At 44.9% G+C, this 20154-nt stretch overlaps 1 protein-coding gene across 14 annotated transcripts in view; it reads right to left on the bottom strand.

Moving 5' to 3' along the window:
• Window positions 1-20154, bottom strand: part of PPFIBP2 (PPFIB scaffold protein 2) — a 151106-nt gene that overhangs the window by 6675 nt on the left and 124277 nt on the right. For 12 of the 14 annotated variants that reach the window (XM_040456988.1, XM_040456984.1, XM_040456986.1 and 9 more), the window contains 8 exons: window positions 17061-17199; window positions 15829-15861; window positions 15262-15403; window positions 14488-14616; window positions 2124-2274; window positions 1758-1869; window positions 1427-1515; window positions 996-1118 (listed from right to left, as the gene is read on the bottom strand). In XM_040456988.1, coding sequence (XP_040312922.1) covers window positions 996-1118; window positions 1427-1515; window positions 1758-1869; window positions 2124-2274; window positions 14488-14616; window positions 15262-15403; window positions 15829-15861; window positions 17061-17199 — 918 coding nt within the window. The remainder of the gene's footprint in view (window positions 1-995; window positions 1119-1426; window positions 1516-1757; window positions 1870-2123; window positions 2275-14487; window positions 14617-15261; window positions 15404-15828; window positions 15862-17060; window positions 17200-20154) is intronic. The other 2 variants (XM_040456987.1, XM_040456982.1) reach the window with 1 other exon arrangement.

Genomic DNA, 20154 nt, shown 5'->3' on the forward strand with positions numbered 1-20154 from the left:
CCTTCCCAGTTTCCAAGTAGTAGAGCTCTCACAGAATCTTGCAAGCCCTTCTACACTGAAATATCTGATGGCACAGAATCCTGAGACTCCCTAATCATCTGGTTAACACTGGGACCAGTAAATGAAGGCATGGAGTCATTCATTCAGTAATTCAACAAAACTTTAAAGAGGACTATCATTTACGAGCCAAGTGTTTTACAGACAAAAGATCTCCATGGCGTGGCCAAATGTTTTAGGGGAACACACATTAAGACGCTTATACCTAAGTGGCATCTTGGTCTTCAGAATGTCCAGCACCGTGCCTGACACACAGAAGGCATCCAAAACATATTTGTATTTGACAAAAATGAAATGGAAGGTAGGGGAAGGAGTTTCTAATCCCTCAGGAAGCAGAGTTAATCTTACAGCAGGGTTATACTAGATCCTAGGAATATAGCAGACAGGGCCCAACAAGCGCTCTGAGTTACATAGAACATTATCAGGCACTTCTCCAGAATGAGGGTTGCTGTGTTTACCTACATGACTTCTGCTCTAGCAAAACCTGCGCAGGGATCCCCTGTGCACCTGGATTGGAGGTCAGTTAATTTCATATCTGCAAGTAGGGGGATCTGTTCTGAAACGTCTGGTTCCTTTTCTCCTCCGTCTACTTTGACCCCATCTGTCTGTTTTGCTTTCCCCTCCTTCTCCTTTGCTCCACTTGCTCATCATCTTTGATCACTGCAATGGCTTTGAAAGACTTGCTGTTATCGCCTCTGGCCCTGAGCATGTGTCCCCCCAAGAGCGGTGGGAGCATGGAGGTCTAATGTCCGTTGTGGGACACAAAATGCAAGCAACGGGTGTTTGGGGCACCATGTGGCACTAGCAAAGGGAAGAATCCTAAGCGCCCTGGTCCGAAAGGCAGCCATGTTGCGCTGAGGTCATTCTTGTTTTCTCACACCCAATCGTGCACGTGTCCTGACTCAGGGTTACCGGGATAGGTACTGTCCTACCCTTACCTCGTCAGCTGGCCGCCGGTGTAGGCAGTGGGGGTTGAACTTATTTACATGTAGCACATGAATGGCACACTTGATGCTGAGATGATGTAGTTGGCTCGTGACTTTTAAGAAGAGGAGATCATTCTGGAAGAGAAATGTTTTGGTTAATAAACCCGAGTTTCCAAAGTGACTAAGATCCTTCAGTTTCCTTCCCAGACCACACACAGACAAGTCTACCACATCTCAGGAAGGGGCATGTGGACACAGCAGCTTTTCGTAGCATGGTGTTCATAACTCTGCTACTTCCGACCTCTTCTGTGATGAACAATACTATTTAAAGACCCTAAGAATATGAGGGAGGAGGTGGAATCAGGTTTAAAATAACTGCTGTGGGGATACCTGCGCTGAGTGCTTGCAGGGACAACTGAAACACTGAAAGGGAAAATCCTCACCACAGTCAGATATTGTAGCATTCGCCCATCAACTCTGGATTCATGAAATTGATCTTTGTATTGGGGTAAGCCAATATCATCAAGCCAACCTACAGAAACCAGAAGAAATGGGTGTGTTAGGGCTCCCAAGAATGGGAGACTATACATGCAAATAAATAAATAAAAAGCAACAAATCATCATCTTGAAGTGCAGCTGTATTCCCCATAAGGTTTAGTAATCTACGTGCCTTTCCCAAGTAGACTGCAGTCTGTGAGCCACATACTCCCAGGGAAATGCTTTTTTACCCTTAGGAGCTGCTGGAAACATATTACATATACTGCCTGTCCTTACGTGTCACCCAGATGTGGTCGAGCAGTGCGGACTTCTCCTCCTGCTTGGTGTTGATGGCTTTCACTGCTAAAACCAGCTTCTTCCGGTGCAGAGGTTGCTTAATTCCTAACTCCTGAAATTGAAAGATGAAGACAGATATGAAATTCCAGCTGGCAGTTTGACCCTCAGAGGGCGTCATGGAAGTCCACCTGGGGACCCCTGCACAGTGCAGGGGATCAACCTGCAGTGACAGAGGAATTCTCAGCCTCTTCCACCCACCTCGTGTGTGTGTGTGTAAGGGCAGGGGATAGGGAAGTGGGGGCCTCACCTCCCCAGACATTGGTTTGAGGAGAAATGGGAACCTCCTTCCCAGGGCTCAGCCCTTACCTTTTCCATGTCCTGAGGGGTAGCTGACAGTAAAGTGTGGCCAGAAGTCACCCACTGCCTGGCAAAGATCACGTACTGACCCAGGCCGAAGTCCTCCAGCCACGCACACACACGCTCTGTGCTCCACTGGGCAAAGGGGGCACTGGCGTCACTGGGAAGCAGGAAGACAACATGTCCCTGTTAGTGGGAGAGCCGGAGGCTGCATCTGAACACAATGGAGCCACATAAAAAAGGGAACTAGGTTTTAAACCATCCCAACATGGGGTCTAGTTGTACAAAATTCCACTATAATTCTCATTTGCGGTAGACTCTAGAGTTTCCTTTGATAACACCTGGTCTGAATTTCGAGTCTGCAGTGACTGTCAGCAGGGGCCAGTTCTGCGATCCCCGGGAGGCTGTGTTTACGCGCCATCCGTCCACTTACTGGGCACCGTGTGCCACAAGCCCAGAGTCAAGCTCCATTTGGAGGACGATCTACAACCAATCATGTTATTGACAAGATTTTTGTGGATCAACAGTGTTTTTAGGGAAATGTATAGAAAACTAGGAGAAGGGGGTCAGTTCTCTAACATTAAAAAAAATAATTAAAAACAACTTCTAAACAACTAATCCTTTCTTACTGAAACACTAGGGACATTCACATTAAAGTCAATAAAAATAATGTTTTTAATCAAGACTAATCACACTGGTCTGAGAGTGCAGCCAGTTCAGGAAGAGAGAGAAAGGAGGATACAAAGTAGAAGGAAAAGCAAGCCACTCTTCTCAGATGAGGTAACTGCCTACCTGGAAAATCTAAGAGAACTCAGTAAGGTGGCTACTTATAAGACACATACATAGTATTTATGGGACTTACAAAATTCGTAGCACAGATACTAACATTTCTCTTAAGGTAATTTAAAAGTCCCACTTATAGCAACCAGAATGCTAAAATGTCCAGGAGTTGCTTTTACAAGCAATGTGTATGTGTTGTGTGCTGGGGGGGGGGGGCCGCCGGGGGGCAGTGCAGGGAGAGGTGGCGACTGTAACACTCAACTGAGCAGCATCGAGTCATGAATAAATGAAGAGCTAGCTCGTGTTCCTAGACAGGATGACTGGGTATTACAAAGCCATCAGTTCTTAAAGACATTAATTTTTCATTTAAAGTGTGACTATAATGGTACACTCAAAACCTCAATGGAGTCTGGGGCGAGGGAGGTTGACAAAGTGACTCTTATGTTCATTGGGAAAAAACGAAGCAGGATTTATGGAATGTAGAAAACTGGAGAGCCTATAAGGTTCCTTTCAGAAAAGTACCCCCAACACACTGGTTAAAAAAAAAAAAAAAAAAAAATATATATATATATATATATATTTGAATGCCTGGCTGAGTTATTCTTAAAGTGAAAGAGTTAGAAGACCAGAATGACAAGAAAATGAAAATGTGATTCTAGGTGCCTTGGGGTAAATGCCAGACAACTGGGAGTCTGGAACCTGGATTGTAATGGGACACGAGTAGGTATAGATCCAGGTTTTGTGAGACCTAGAACTTACAAAATTTGGGGGGCCCTCTAAGAAAAGTACAAAATTTGAGTATGGAATTGGGGACCAATTCTCATTTAGGATGAGAAATCACAGAAAAATTATAAATTTAATGAAACTGAAAACCATTATGAAATCTAGACATATTTTTATTAATTCCTTTATGAGTTTGTTACCTTTGTCGATATATTCCATCCCATAAAAATCAAGAAATTTTCAGTTTTCCAGTGTGCTCATATGACTCACTTTATAGGAACAATAATCTAGGAAACTGTTCACGGATTTTGTTTGGAATTTATCTTTTGCTTTCAACGAATTACCGCTTTTGGTATGATCTGGAATTTTGTTGTTGTTTATTGTTAATGTGAGAATACTTTCAATTTCAAATGTGCATTTTATCACTTTTATTTCACATTCTATTAGTTTTTTATTGCATTCCTTTTCTGGTTTCTGGAAATTGGTAAAAATGGGTATTCGATATACCAGAGGAATATTTCAGCTCTGAAGGAAAAATAAGTGTTTTTGAGATAATTTGAAAATCTCGGTCTTGCACACATGTTCAGAACCTTCTAAACATCTGGTGCTTGTCTTCAGCAGAATTCCCATGTCCCTCTTTGTAAATGGTCTCCACCCTCCCACCCCTGGGTTGTTCTCACAGTAGCAGACCCTGATTCTTCTTCACCTTCTTCCCCCTTCCCAGCCCTGCCCCCACCCCAGGTTCTCTCAGTTCCGGGGTCGCCCAGGGCCTTAGCTGAACAAACTTTTAAGTCATTTAGAGAGGACAGAGAAGGTACCTTTCAGACACAGCCAAATCCCTTGCTTTACTGACATGTTCCAAAACATCTTTCCAAATCGCAGTTAAAACGATGTAACAAGTTATCAGATATGCCTTCCCCGTGAAAGAGGGAGAACATATGAAGTATAAGCTTCGTTAGTGCATTTCTGCCTAGACAGAACTTCTCTTTTCCCTAAGTGTCCAAGAGAACTGAATCCCTTGCCTGGGATTTTGCAGATCTAACAACTGGAAAAAGTTTTCACAGAATAGCTTCTGGTTTTATATATCTGAAAAGTTTCTTTTCCACCACCCCATACTTCTGATACTGAGTGCCAAAGGACACATTTATACTGGGACTCAATCTCCAACTCTGCCTTTTTATATCAGAGTGCACGTTCATACTGGGACATGATCTCCAACTGTGCCTCTTTGTATCAGAGTGCTGGGCAAACTGGCACATTGGGAAGTAGCAGTAATCCTGGTGCCATTTTTATATTGGACAGCTAGTCAACTAAACATGAAGTGAGTGCAAACCACATACGCACATCCCAACAAATCCAAACTAAATGGATACCCAAAACTCAACTTCCCCTTAGCCAGGTCCCCAAAATGCCCATGCTGCTCCGTCATTTGACAGAAGGCAATATGTAGACAATGGGAAGGTTGGAGTTGAGTTGGCAGTCCCAAACTGGATGTGTTAAAACACCTTAGGAAAATTTTGCGAAACCCATGGCAACACCAGCACATTGACTAGACTCTCTCTAGATACTAGAAGACACTCAGGTGCAAGTAAAGGACCTTGAAGCTAAGGCTTTCTCACATTCAGGATAAACCTGACACTGACCATGAATACAGGAGAAAGGCAATAAAATAGTCTGATTAGAAACCTTCATAAAGCTACAGTTTCAAAGGGCAGTAGACTCAGGAGACCAACTCAGAAAATCCCTGCACAAAGATGAGATCCAACCATGTGATGGAGTCTGCCTGACTTATACATTACACACTGCTGCTTTTTCTTGGAAAAATAAAATTACCTTTCACCACATACCAAAATAAGTCCCTAAGAGAAGATGTGAACACAGTTTTTTGCTCAGTTAAGCATCTGACTTCAGCCCAGGTCATGATCTCGGTTCGTAGGTTGACAGCATGGAGCCTGCTTGGGATTTTTCTCTCTCCCTCTCTCTCTCTGCCCTTCCTGACTTACCCTTTTTCTCTCTCACTCGAAATAAATAAATAAACTTGAAAAACAAATCGTCAAAAACATTTAACATGGAAGAAACCACAAAGGAAAAGTTCATGAACCTCAGTTTAAACATAAAAATTCCATACATCAAACTGTCAGAGAATAAAGTAAAATTCTGCGAGAAGCCTAAAAATAATTTATCACAATGAGACATAGCTTAATATCTTAATATAGAGAGAGCAGACAGAAATTTGTCAGACAGACACTAACAAAAATGGGCAAAAAAATGCAGACAGCTCAAGAAAAATGACAAACAGGGTGTTCGAGGGAAGATGGCGGCGTAGGAGGACGCTGGGCTCACCGCGCATCCTGCTGATCACTTAGATTCCACCTACACCTGCCTAAATAACCCAGAAAACCACCAGAGGATTAGCAGAACGGAGTCGCCGGAGCCAAGCGCAGACGAGAGGCCCACAGAAGAGGGTAGGAAGGGCGGCGAGGCGGTGCGCGCTCCACGGACTGGCGGGAGGGAGCCGGGGCGGAGGGGCGGCTCGCCGGCCAAGCAGAGCCCCCGAGTCTGGCTTGCAAAAAGCGGAGGGGCCTGACGGACTGTGTTCCGACAGCAAGCGCGACTTAGCATCTGGGAGGTCATAAGTTAACAGCTCTGCTCAGAAAGCGGGAAGGCTGGAAGACAAAGGGAAGGAAAGCTGCTGAGCCCCCGGATGACAGAGCTCAGTTTGGTGGGGAACAAAGGCGCTCGCCAGCGCCATCTTCCCCGCCCATCCCCCAGCCAAAATCCCAAAGAGAACCAGTTCCTGCCAGGGAACTTGCTTGCTCCGCGCAAACACCCAACTCTGCGCTTCTGCGGAGCCAAACCTCCGGCAGCGGATCTGACTCCCTCCTGCTGCCACAGGGCCCCTCCTGAAGTGGATCACCTAAGGAGAAGCAAGCTAAGCCTGCCCCTCCTGCCCCTGTGCACCTTGCCTACCCACCCCAGCTAAGATGCCAGATCCCCAGCATCACAAGCCTGGCAGTGTGCAAGTAGCCCAGACAGGCCACCCCACCCCACAGTGAATCCCGCCCCTAGGAGAGGGGAAGAGAAGGCACGCACCAGTCTGACTGTGGCCCCAGCGGTGGGCTGGGGGCAGACATCAGGTCTGACTGCGGCTCCGGCCACCAACTCCAGCTATACACCACAGCACAGGGGAAGTGCCCTGCAGGTCCTCAGCACGCCAGGGACTATCCAAAATGACCAAGCGGAAGAATTCCCCTCAGAAGAATCTCCAGGAAATAACAACAGCTAATGAGCTGATCAAAAAGGATTTAAATAATATAACAGAAAGTGAATTTAGAATAATAGTCATAAAATTAATCGCTGGGCTTGAAAACAGTATAGCTGACAGCAGAGAATCTCTTGCTACAGAGATCAAGGGACTAAGGAACAGTCACGAGGAGCTGAAAAATGCTTTAAATGAAATGCATAACAAAATGGAAACCACCACAGCTCGGATTGAAGAGGCAGAGGAGAGAATAGGTGAACTAGAAGATAAAGTTATGGAAAAAGAGGAAGCTGAGAAAAAGAGAGATAAAAAAATCCAGGAGTATGAGGGGAAAATTAGAGAACTAAGTGATACACTAAAAAGAAATAATATACGCATCATTGGTATCCCAGAGGAGGAAGAGAGAGGGAAAGGTGCTGAAGGGGTACTTGAAGAAATAATAGCTGAGAACTTCCCTGAAGTGGGGAAGGAAAAAGGCATTGAAATCCAAGAGGCACAGAGAACTCCCTTCAGACGTAACTTGAATCGATCTTCTGCACGACATATCATAGTGAAACTGGCAAAATACAAGGATAAAGAGAAAATTCTGAAAGCAGCAAGGGGTAAACGTGCCCTCACATATAAAGGGAGACCTATAAGACTCGTGACTGATCTCTCTTTTGAAACTTGGCAGGCCAGAAAGAGTTGGCACGAGATTTTCAGTGTGCTAGACAGAAAAAATATGCAGCCGAGAATCCTTTATCCAGCAAGTCTGTCATTTAGAATAGAAGGAGAGATAAAGGTCTTCCCAAACAAACAAAAACTGAAGGAATTTGTCACCACTAAACCAGCCCTACAAGAGATCCCAAGGGGGACCCTGTGAGACAAAGTATCAGAGACATCACTACAAGCATAAAACATACAGACATCACAATGACTCTAAACCCATATCTTTCTATAATAACACTGAATGTAAATGGATTAAATGCGCCAACCAAAAGACACAGGGTATCAGAATGGATAAAAAAACAAGACCCATCTATTTGCTGTCTACAAGAGACTCATTTTAGACCTGAGGGCACCTTTAGATTGAGAGTGAGGGGATGGAGAACTATTTATCATGCTACTGGAAGCCAAAAGAAAGCTGGAGTAGCCATACTTATATCAGACAAACTAGACTTTAAATTAAAGGCTGTAACAAGAGATGAAGAAGGACATTATATAATAGTGACAGGGTCTATCCATCAGGAAGAGCTAACAATTATAAATGTCTATGCGCCGAATATCGGAGCGCCCAAATATATAAAACAATTACTCATAAACACAAGCAACCTTATTGATAAGAATGTGGTAATTGCAGGGGACTTTAACACCCCACTTACAGAAATGGATAGATCATCTAGACACACGGTCAATAAAGAAACAAGGGCCCTGAATGAGACATTGGATCAGATGGACTTGACAGATCTATTTAGAACTCTGCATCCCAAAGCAACAGAATATACTTTCTTCTCGAGTGCACATGGAACATACTCCAAGATAGATCATATACTGGGTCACAAAACAGCCCTTCATAAGTTTACAAGAATTGAAATCATACCATGCATACTTTCAGACCACAATGCTATGAAGCTTGAAATCAACCACAGAAAAAAGTCTGGAAAACCTCCAAAAGCATGGAGGTTAAAGAACACCCTACTAACGAATGAGTGGGTCAACTAGGCAATTCGAGAAGAAATTAAAAAATATATGGAAACAAACGAAAATGAAAATACAACAATCCAAACGCTTTGGGACGCAGCGAAGGCAGTCCTGAGAGGAAAATACATTGCAATCCAGGCCTATCTCAAGAAACAAGAAAAATCCCCAATACAAAATCTAACAGCACACCTAAAGGAAATAGAAGCAGAACAGCAAAGGCAGCCTAAACCCAGCAGAAGAAGAGAAATAATAAAGATCAGAGCAGAAATAAACAATATAGAATCTAAAAAAACTGTAGAGCAGATCAACGAAACCAAGAGTTGGTTTTTTGAAAAAATAAACAAAATTGACAAACCTCTAGCCAGGCTTCTCAAAAAGAAACGGGAGATGACCCAAATAGATAAAATCATGAATGAAAATGGAATTATTACAACCAATCCCTCAGAAATACAAGCAATTATCAGGGAATACTATGAAAAATTATATGCCAACAAATTGGACAACCTGGAAGAAATGGACAAATTCCTGAACACCCACACTCTTCCAAAACTCAATCAGGAGGAAATAGAAAGCTTGAACAGACCCATAACGAGCAAAGAAATTGAATCGGTTATCAAAAATCTCCCAACAAATAAGAGTCCAGGACCAGATGGCTTCCCAGGGGAGTTCTACCAGACGTTTAAAGCAGAGATAATACCTATCCTTCTCAAGCTATTCCAAGAAATAGAAAGGGAAGGAAAACTTCCAGACTCATTCTATGAAGCCAGTATTACTTTGATTCCTAAACCAGACAGAGACCCAGTAAAAAAAGAGAACTACAGGCCAATATCCCTGATGAATATGGATGCCAAAATTCTCAATAAGATACTAGCAAATCGAATTCAACGGCATATAAAAAGAATTATTCACCATGATCAAGTGGGATTCATTCCTGGGATGCAGGGCTGGTTCAACATTCGCAAATCAATCAACGTGATACATCACATTAACAAAAAAAAAAAAGAGAAAAACCATATGATCCTGTCAATCGATGGAGAAAAGGCCTTTGACAAAATCCAGCACCCTTTCTTAATAAAAACCCTTGAGAAAGTCGGGATAGAAGGAACATACTTAAAGATCATAAAAGCCATTTATGAAAAGCCCACAGCTAACATCATCCTCAACGGGGAAAAACTGAGAGCTTTTTCCCTGAGATCAGGAACACGACAGGGATGCCCACTCTCACCGCTGTTGTTTAACATAGTGCTGGAAGTTCTAGCATCAGCAATCAGACAACAAAAGGAAATCAAAGGCATCAAAATTGGCAAAGATGAAGTCAAGCTTTCGCTTTTTGCAGATGACATGATATTATACATGGAAAATCCGACAGACTCCACCAAAAGTCTGCTAGAACTGATACATGAATTCAGCAAAGTTGCAGGATACAAAATCAATGTACAGAAATCAGTTGCATTCTTATACACTAACAATGAAGCAACAGAAAGACAAATAAGGAAACTGATCCCATTCACAATTGCACCAAGAAGCATAAAATACCTAGGAATAAATCTAACCAAAGATGTAAAGGATCTGTATGCTGAAAACTATAGAAAGCTTATGAAGGTAATTGAAGAAGATTTAAAGAAATGGAAAGACATTCCCTGCTCATGGATTGGAAGAATAAATATTGTCAAAATGTCAATACTACCCAAAGCTATCTACACATTTAATGCAATCCCAATCAAAATTGCACCAGCATTCTTCTCGAAACTAGAACAAGCAATCCTAAAATTCATATGGAACCACAAAAGGCCCCGAATAGCCAAAGTAATTTTGAAGAAGAAGACCAAAGCAGGAGGCATCACAATCCCAGACTTTAGCCTCTACTACAAAGCTGTCATCATCAAGACAGCATGGTATTGGCACAAAAACAGACACATAGACCAATGGAATAGAATAGAAACCCCAGAACTAGACCCACAAACGTATGGCCAACTCATCTTTGACAAAGCAGGAAAGAACATCCAATGGAAAAAAGACAGTCTCTTTAACAAATGGTGCTGGGAGAACTGGACAGCAACATGCAGAAAGAACACTTTCTCACACCATTCACAAAAATAAACTCAAAATGGATCAAGGACCTGAATGTGAGACAGGAAACCATCAAAACCCTAGAGGAGAAAGCAGGAAAAGACCTCTCTGACCTCAGCCGTAGCAATCTCTTACTCGACACATCCCCAAAGGCAAGGGAATTAAAAGCAAAAGTGAATTACTGGGACCTTATGAAGATAAAAAGCTTCTGCACAGCAAAGGAAACAACCAACAAAACTAAAAGGCAACCAACAGAATGGGAAAAGATATTTGCAAATGACATATCGGACAAAGGGCTAGTATCCAAAATCTATAAAGAGCTCACCAAACTCCACACCCGAAAAGCAAATAACCCAGTGAAGAAATGGGCAGAAAACATGAATAGACACTTCTCTAAAGAAGACATCCGGATGGCCAACATGAAAAGATGTTCAGCATCGCTCCTTATCAGGGAAATACAAATCAAAACCACACTCAGATATCACCTCACACCAGTCAGAGTGGCCAAAATGAACAAATCAGGAGACTATAGATGCTGGAGAGGATGTGGAGAAACGGGAACCCTCTTGCACTGTTGGTGGGAATGCAAATTGGTGCAGCCGCTCTGGAAAGCAGTGTGGAGGTTCCTCAGAAAATTAAAAATAGACCTACCCTATGACCCAGCAATAGCACTGCTAGGAATTTATCCAAGGGACACAGGAGTACTGATGCATAGGGGCACTTGTACCCCAATGTTCATAGCAGCACTCTCAACAATAGCCAAATTATGGAAAGAGCCTAAATGTCCATCAACTGATGAATGGATAAAGAAATTGTGGTTTATATACACTATGGAATACTACGTGGCAATGAGAAAAAATGAAATATGGCCTTTTGTAGCAACGTGGATGGAACTGGAGAGTGTGATGCTAAGTGAAATAAGCCATACAGAGAAAGACAGATACCATATGGTTTCACTCTTATGTGGATCCTGAGAAACTTAACAGGAACCCATGGGGGAGGGGAAGGAAAAAAAAAAAAAGAGGTTAGAGTGGGAGAGAGCCAAAGCATAAGAGACTGTTGAGAACTGAGAGCAAACTGAGGGTTGATGGGGGGTGGGAGGGAGGAGAGGGTGGGAGATGGGTATTGAGGAGGGCACCTTTTGGGATGAGCACTGGGTGTTGTATGGAAACCAATTTGACAATAAATTTCATATATAAATAAAAAAAAACACACAAAAAAAAAACAAAAAAAAGAAAAAAAAAAAAGAAAAATGACAAACATATGCAAACGAAATTAACAATAAAAATGTAGTATTTTGTGGGTGTGACAGGCACCCTCTATAGCAGTGCCTCCTGGGATGCAAATCAGTAAAACCTGATACCAGAGGAAAAAAGACAATAAAATTCCTTCTTCTATAACCTCAGAGAGGAGTCCTATAAAGTGTCACTATCAAATATGATACTTCAAAAAGAAATATTTCATTAGGAAAAGAAAGAGATTGGGGCTGGAGACTTGCTGTAACAAAGTGTTTTTCCTACAGGGATATTGTTGGCGATATTTTATAAGGCTATACCGAAACATCTATAAATACCAGCGGACCTTAGCTTCTATCAAGTTTCTGCTTCAGAGTAATAAAGGTCTTTCTTTTCTACCGGCCAACACATGTTGTTACCACCAGCACTGGTAGCATAAATGCAGCAATCCCCTCAGGATGTCATTTTCTTTCCCTTCATCATCACTGTTCCGGTTAACAAAGCACAAAGACATTCAAACAAAGCAGCTCTGTGGGTGGAAATGCCATTTTTCCTTCAGCAGAGAAAGTTCCTGACTTCGGTTACCCCATCCCAAAATGGTTGCCCAGAATGGCAAAATGGGCCCCCTAACTAGGCAGTCCTATGTTAAGAAAAACAGGCTGAAGGGTCTTAGAAAATTTCTTCTACCCCTGCCAGTGATTTCCCTTCAAGAATCAACCCTAAAGAAATTGCCAGATTTGGAGCCAAGGTTCATCATTCAACCTTACTGCAGATTGTTTTTTCATCTCTGAAGAATCAAAGATGTTGAAGTCTACATTTAAAAATTGCTAGTACAGGGGCGCCTGGGTGGCGCAGTCGGTTAAGCGTCCGACTTCAGCCAGGTCACGATCTCGCAGTCCGTGAGTTCGAGCCCCGCGTCAGGCTCTGGGCTGATGGCTCAGAGCCTGGAGCCTGTTTCCGATTCTGTGTCTCCCTCTCTCTCTGCCCCTCCCCCGTTCATGCTCTGTCTCTCTCTGTCCCAAAAATAAATAAAACACGTCGGGAAAAAAAAATTAAAAAAATAAATAAATAAAAAATAAAAAAAAAATTGCTAGTACATTGGAATGTTCTTGGAACGTATAAGCTTTCTCTGGCTCACTTTTTAAGGGCTGTGAATTGGTCTCTGCCTTCTCAAACCATGTCCTTAGATTCTCCTGCCTTGGAAAGCTAGCATTTACTGAGCATTTACATTTGATTACAAGGGTAAACACCAACACCCTGATCCTCAGGGAGCAGAAACAGAAGTCTACACATCCTTACACTTCTCTGCAAGGCACCTGGAGAAGACATCTGAGGACGCCACCAAAGCGCGAGTGGATGTGGAAAGGCCCCGTGTGCACCTGCAAAGCCTATAGAAGCCTGAGGGTGGCAGGGTGGGGGGAGTGTGCATTGGTGGGTTCCCTTCCTTGGGGGTACAGGTCTGCCAACAACATGATGCTTTAGGGAAACGTTCTTTGCTCATCATTGGGATCTAGGCTGTATTGTTTCTGAGAATTGATATCTGAGTTGTGCACATCTTACCACCTGCACTCGGCACTGGTGTGTGGCAATCTCAGAGGGATTAAATATGAAGAGTTAATGTTACTTTTCACTGGTCAGATTTAAAATGGCACAATCCAGTCTTGAGGAAGGCCCCCAGAAGCCTGATCTTGGCCAAATAACTCAGACTTTAGGAGAACATTGCTGGAGACAATACACTGTAGAAATTGTCTGCTGGGAACAGAGGATATGGGAAGGGATTTTCCGAAAACACAGGAGTAAAGATTTGCCTGGGCAGATCTGAAGGGGGGCATGCTTTCTCAGAATAGGATGACCTAAGGAAAGGGGGTAAAGCTAGTAACTGGAGGGTATCTACTAGGGCAGTCCAGGAAAAGTGTAACTTCTTTTAATGCTTTTTCATTTGGGCACGATGGAAGAGTCATGTGAAAGTTCCCATTTTGATGCCAGTGCCCCATACCCTCTGCAACCCCCTTTAGCTAACACCCTTCAGCAAACTGCGGTGCTTTGTCTTAGGAGGGATAATGGCAACAGGCCAACACCCTCCTGTGGAGGTCTGTGTGGGAGGGGGACTGACCCAGAGAGGGGTGGGAGACAACGCCCTTTCTCAGATTTCCTAGAAAAAGTGGACCCATGAATGGCAGACCACTGATGCTTGGGTTAGATGGGCAGTGGTGCATGTGATCCTCACAAGAACTTTAAGAAAATACTTCTTTTTACCTCTCACTTCACAAATGAGGAAAATGAGGCAGAGAGAGGTTATATAACCTGGTTGAAGGCTCACAGCTAGCAAGTGGTTGAGCACATTCCAACTCGGGTCTATAATTCCAGAATCTGTGCTCTCAATGGCGGCACCAGTGTGCAAGGCACAGAGCTGCTGAGGTCCTCAGGGAGCCCGGAGAGCCCCCACCGGCCACCTTGGTTTGTAGGGAGCCTTTTGCCTTTACCTTAGTGTACCTGTAAAACATGAGCAATGTCTACTCATGCCAAGTGGGAAAGGTTGAGAAGTTTTGCACTAGAAACTCCTGCCTTCCACCTCTGGAGCATTCAGCACCCCCTTCCCACTCCACCCTGGAGGGAGGTTTACCTTTTCTGACCCTTGGAGTCTCTGGTCCTAGAAAGCCTTGGCCCTGCGGTTGCCCGGAGCCCACCGCGTCGAAACTCTGCCATCCCCGGAGCATCAGTGTTGAAATTTCCTGACTGAGTTCTTCGGATTCTATGTGGAGAGGAATCCATGGAGACTGTCAGGGGACGGCCTGAGAGCACGCAGCCAGTGTACCAGCCCCCTACACAGGGCCACAGCAGCTGGACCCAGGACTCTCCACAGCACTTGTCCCCAGTGCCTCCCCAGAGGTTAAGGATCATGACTTGTGACAGCTCCCCAGACCCAACCTCCATTTTAATTCTGCCTCTGGGTTTCAGGGCACACCATGTGGAGTCAAAGTGAGGAATGATGCTTGGTAGGAGGCCCCAGTTTCTGCCTCATTTCACAGACTGAGTCAACTGGGACGGCAAATCTTTCTTAAGACACAGACTGACCCCTCAGAAAAAAGAAGTTGGTCTCATCCAAGTGTCTCTCCCAAAGTACATTGTAGCGTAAACTACAGAGAATGCACTCAGGGTTTGTGGGACAGACAGATGCCTGGAATGAAGGACATGTAAGGCAACTGCTACATTTAATGAGTGCTTTCATAGTTCTCCTCCTCCGGGGCCTACAAGATAACTCAAATCCTTCTAATGACCATTCTGTTTTTACTGCTGTTTCAACATCTGATTAAACAGGGGGTTATGCAGTTCTTTGCCCATTCAAGAAGAATGCTAATTCTAAGCAACGTAATTATAATCACCACCACCAACTTACTTTCCCCAGAATTTCCTGATGCCTTTGGGGCTCCGTTTACCATCTGGTGTCAGGGGAGACTGGGGGCTTGAGTCAGTGCCCGATGATGTGGATGAGAGGTCATTGGCCAGAGCAGTGTCGTCCCAACCACTTTCTGTGTCTCCTGAGATGGGAAGAACAGAATAGTGTATCAATGAGAGGAAGGAACGGGTCCTCTAGAGACCTCCTCCCCAGGCCCGGGCCATCCTTCAGTGGGAGTGGGGAAGAGTCTGCCCTGCTCTGCCTTCAGGGAAGCACTTTACATCCAGATCTCAGAGACCAGCAGGGGGATCAGGCACACTCCAGGTTCTCTGAGGACTGGTGAAGTTAACGTTTCAAATTTGGGTGAGCTAATGTCTTCAAGTGCTAAAGGTTTTGGGGGTCCAAGTACTTATGGATAACTCCAACAAGGAGCTTCCTCTTTTTCCAGGGGGAGATGCGGGAATGCAGGCAGGAGGGGGACGTGGCTGAATGTTCCAGAAGGGGAGGGTGTTAGGGTAGGGAAACTAGGGCATCTCACTCTCCACCTCACCTGGAAGGGTACAGTACCTAAGACGGGGGCACTGACACTCCGGCCACGATCTCCAGCCAATCAAGAAGTAGAGAAGCCACATGAAGAAGCAAGAGAGGCCAAAGTCCAGCCCAACAGAGTTACAGGGAAGCAAAGAAATAAACAAAAGAGTCATCGAGCAAGAGAGAAAAACTCAAACAGAAAGAAAAACAATCCCATGAGAAAAGAAGGGGGGAACAGGGGCTGAACTTGGCCCACAGGGTCAGTGCAGTGAACGGAGGCCTCACCTGAGGGGCCAAATACTCCTGGGGCCACTTCCTGGCAGGCTGAGGTATCCACACACACACAGGGAGTGGGGGACAGTGGCAGGGGCTGATATACTGGGCCACGTGCACCTCTTCTCTTGTGTGGGTGCCAGTCTGATCACTTAGATCAGACTAGAATGGTCCAAAGCCTTTCCAAGTCCAGAGTCTCCGTATTACTAGGACACACTCATTCAAGAGCTTATTTGGAGTTCCTACAGCCAGAGGCAGAACTGGCCAAGGGCAGAAGCTGACACATGGGCTGGCTCAGGGAACAACCAGGAAGGAGAGGTCGGGTAGGGAGAGCTCTGCAGGGACCAGAACGTTCCCTCCTGGGCTCCACTGATCTGTTGTTGTTGAGGAAAGATGGCCTACTCTGCATGAAAAGCAGCAAAGACCTCCATGGTTCCAGGCCCTAAGCACCAAAATGGTACCTGTGGATGGAAATCCTTGCCCATTGGCCACTGACTCCATTTCCCTAAGGAAACACTCTCCCTTGGAAGAGCACATAATATCATCCTAATGGTAATAGGGAGGCTGCAAGAAGAAGGCGGAGACAGGAGAGCAAAGATCAGGATGACAGAGGAGGAGGGGTGGAGTGAGGGACAGGAAGGGTGCAGAAGGGGTCTAGGAGGGAGGGAACAGAGGAATGATGGGATAAGAAGGGCCAAGAAAGGAAGATTGGAAGAGGGAAAATGGGGGTGGGGTGGAGTGCTTGCGGCTGGAAAGAAAGGGTGGACTCCCAGCCTGGGTTTCTGGCACTCTACAGTGTTTACCAAAGGAAATAGTGTGCCCAGACAAGGAGTCATTGTCTCAGCAAGTGACGCCACCCGGAGGGACAACTTATCTCGTCCACCCAACCCCCGCTCCCACATTCTCCAACCGTGGGTGCAGGGACCTTGGGCAATAACGGAATGTGCCAAGGCCACTGCTCCAGGGGCCACCAACCCCAGGGCTTGGACACTCACTCAGCCTGAGCAGGCTGCCCCCTGTGGGGTCGGGCTGTGAGGCCATGGGAGTTGACTTGGCAGCCTCTCCATTGGGCGTAGCTCCCGAAAGCTTCCCAGGTAATGTGGGGTATTTGTGCTCTGCCAGGAAAGGGCCGTCCTATTGGAAGGAGAGAAAGAGACATGTTGAGTCAGCTTATCAGGCTCAAAATCAAACCCAGTTAGGAAATCTCTGGATACAGGCACCGCTTGGCTTTCTAAGGGCCATTTTTCACTCAGGTCAACTCAGAGACCTTTCAAAGATCAGTCAGTCCCGGAAAGGGGACCAAAGTTCTGAGAAAGGGCCATGCAATGAGACAGGGACAGAGTCAAGCCCAAATCCAGGGCCGACTGCAGCTGACTCCAAACAGGAAGTGGAAGCATCTTGCAAAGGAGGCCTTTGCCATTTGGCCTAATGCTCGGAGGCTCAACGAATTACAGCCATGAATTATCCTTTGGGTGTTTTGAATATACAAACCCAAATTCTAATAAAAGTATACCTATTATATATATTGATAATACAGATCATATATATTAATTATATCTATATATTACAATAAGTTATCTTGAAAAATAGCAGATTAAGGCAAAGTGAGAAGGTATGCACAACTTGGGAGAGAAAACAGACCAGGGGGCTCCATGCCAACAATTCCCTTAGAAACTTAGGATCATAGTTTGCCCGAGGTTCAGCCCTGGTGCAATGGGCTTGCACACGCACCCTGGCCATAGAAAGGGTCCCAAAGAAACAAGATAATGTAAAGGGAAAGAAGTGTACTTATTTGGTTAGGAAGGACAGAAGGCAGTCAGAGAAAGACAAGCACCATACAATTTCACTCATTGGTGGTATTTAATAAAACAAATGAACACAGTAAAAAAGAGACAAAAGAAACAGACTCTTAACTATAGCCAACAAACTGATGGTGATGAGAGGGGAGGTGGGTGGGGGGATGGGTGAAATAGGGATGGGGATTAAGAGTCCTGTCATCGTGGTAAGCACTGAGTATCATACAGAAGTGTTGAATCACTATATTGTCTGCCTGAAACTAACATAACACTGTACGTTAATTATACTAGAATTTTTTTATAAAAGAAGGGCATAATGCCCCCTAAACCCACAAACCTAAGGGAAACCCAGTCGAATGCATGTCATTAAGAACAGAAAATGAAGCAACATTACCAAGGAAATCAACTGTGGATTACTTGATTGGGCCCAGAAGAAAAGTAATACGCAAAGTTTGGATTTCACAACTGACAAGTCAGAAAAGTAATGGAGGGTTTAATGGCTGAGACATCTTTTGAAGTTTCATTCAGTTAGAAGCCAAATGTCCAATGAATTTCTGAATTCAGTGTGCTTATAAATACATCATCCTAGAAACTGTTTGAAGTCTGATTCCCTCACTGAACATGGAGTGGTAACCCCTTATAAATAAATAAACTCAGAAAGGAGACATGTGAAAAAAGTAGACTATATTTCCAAGGTATTCTTTTTGTTGTCGTTTTTAAGTTTATTTATTTATTTTGAGAGAGACAGAGACAATGAAAGTGGGAGAGGGGCAGAGAGAGAGGGAGACAGAGAATCCCAAGCAGGCTCCACACTCAGCATGAAGCCTGATGCAGGACTTGAATTCATGAAACTGTGAAATCATGACCTTAGCTGAAACCAAGAGTCAGGTAGATGCTTAACTGACTGAGCCACCCAGGTGCTTCTTTCCAAGGAACTGTTCAAGAACTGGCTCGTGAGGTGGAAATAACCAGAGCCTTAAGAGAGGGACAGTGCATGCTTTTTACGTTCACGATGACCCACAAGGTAGAGACTGGACCTGATCATACACTGGCAAGACCAACAGTTTCCAAATGCTAGTCTGTGCACCAACTGCTCCACAGTTACCTGGGACACTAATGAAAACACCAGAGATCTCGGGTGTACCCGGTCCTGGGAATCTGCCCCTGTGGGACCGTACCCCAAGTGTCAGTATTTTTAAACTAGCGTTTGAGATTACTCTGATGCATAGTCAGACCTAGAACCACAGACTGTGGGGAAGGCAATGTTCAAGAGGTTTCTCGAACTGTGACTCCAGGTTCCCGTCACACAGGAAATATGGAGCAAGGAAGGGCTCTCAAAACCAGATTTCTGGTTGCACCATCTCATATGCTCCCCGAAGACAGGGCAAAGACGACCACGGCCGCAGATGTGGGCTGCCCTGGGTGCTTGATGGGGAGCTGGGAGGAAAGGGACAGAACCTAACTCAAGGATGGGCCATGCAGACCTGTAAGAAAGACAACAAAGGAATCAAGAGTAACAGAGAGGGCTCTCAGCTCTGTTCACCCAAGAAGGAAACCTGGGAAGGAAGTGCTCGCTGCCAGAGAAGGTCAAAGTCAGGATAGGCCACAGAAGGAACAGAAGAATAAGCCTGGTTGTGGGGGTAATGGAAATCCCAGACAGGGGGCAGTGTATAACTGCTCAGCTGCCTTAAGTTAGAACAGAGAGGGTAGCACACCAGAGTGACACAACACAGACTTCACATCAGACAGGACTCAGGCAACTCTCTCTCTCGAGCCTCCCAGAAACTGTTTCGTTGCTTCTAAATAGGGAACAATTCCTGCCTCAGGCTGAGCACACCAGGACAGTACATAAACAAAGGTACAGAAACTATCACATTCCCCAGGGTCTGGACTGACAGCAGGAACTATAAGAGCAGTCCCCAGCTCAAGGAAGGCACCAATTAGACACCATCTAGAATATCGTGCTCAAGAGTGGACCAGGCCACAAGCTAGAGAAACTAGTGCTGACCCTAAGGAGACGGAATAGAAACTCGGAAGGCTTGTGATCTGTGCACGTGAGAGGGTGTTCAAGTCAGAGAGGGCCTGAGGGACTTTGATTCTGGAGCAGTCAGCAGCAGGGGACACTGGTTCCTTCCATGGGCTCAGCTGGGGGAGAGCTGGGATCAGCGGACGCACGTTCTAGGGAAGTCCAGAAGATGTATCTAATAGAGCTGGGAAAAAACACAGGATGTGTCTTCTGATGTGATGAGCTCTCAGTCACAGAAAGCAAGTGCCAGACAGCAACAATTAGGGG

Source organism: Herpailurus yagouaroundi, unplaced genomic scaffold, assembly GCF_014898765.1.
Source record: "Herpailurus yagouaroundi ecotype Mexico unplaced genomic scaffold, PumYag 218, whole genome shotgun sequence".
NCBI classification, from domain to species: domain Eukaryota; kingdom Metazoa; phylum Chordata; class Mammalia; order Carnivora; family Felidae; genus Herpailurus; species Herpailurus yagouaroundi.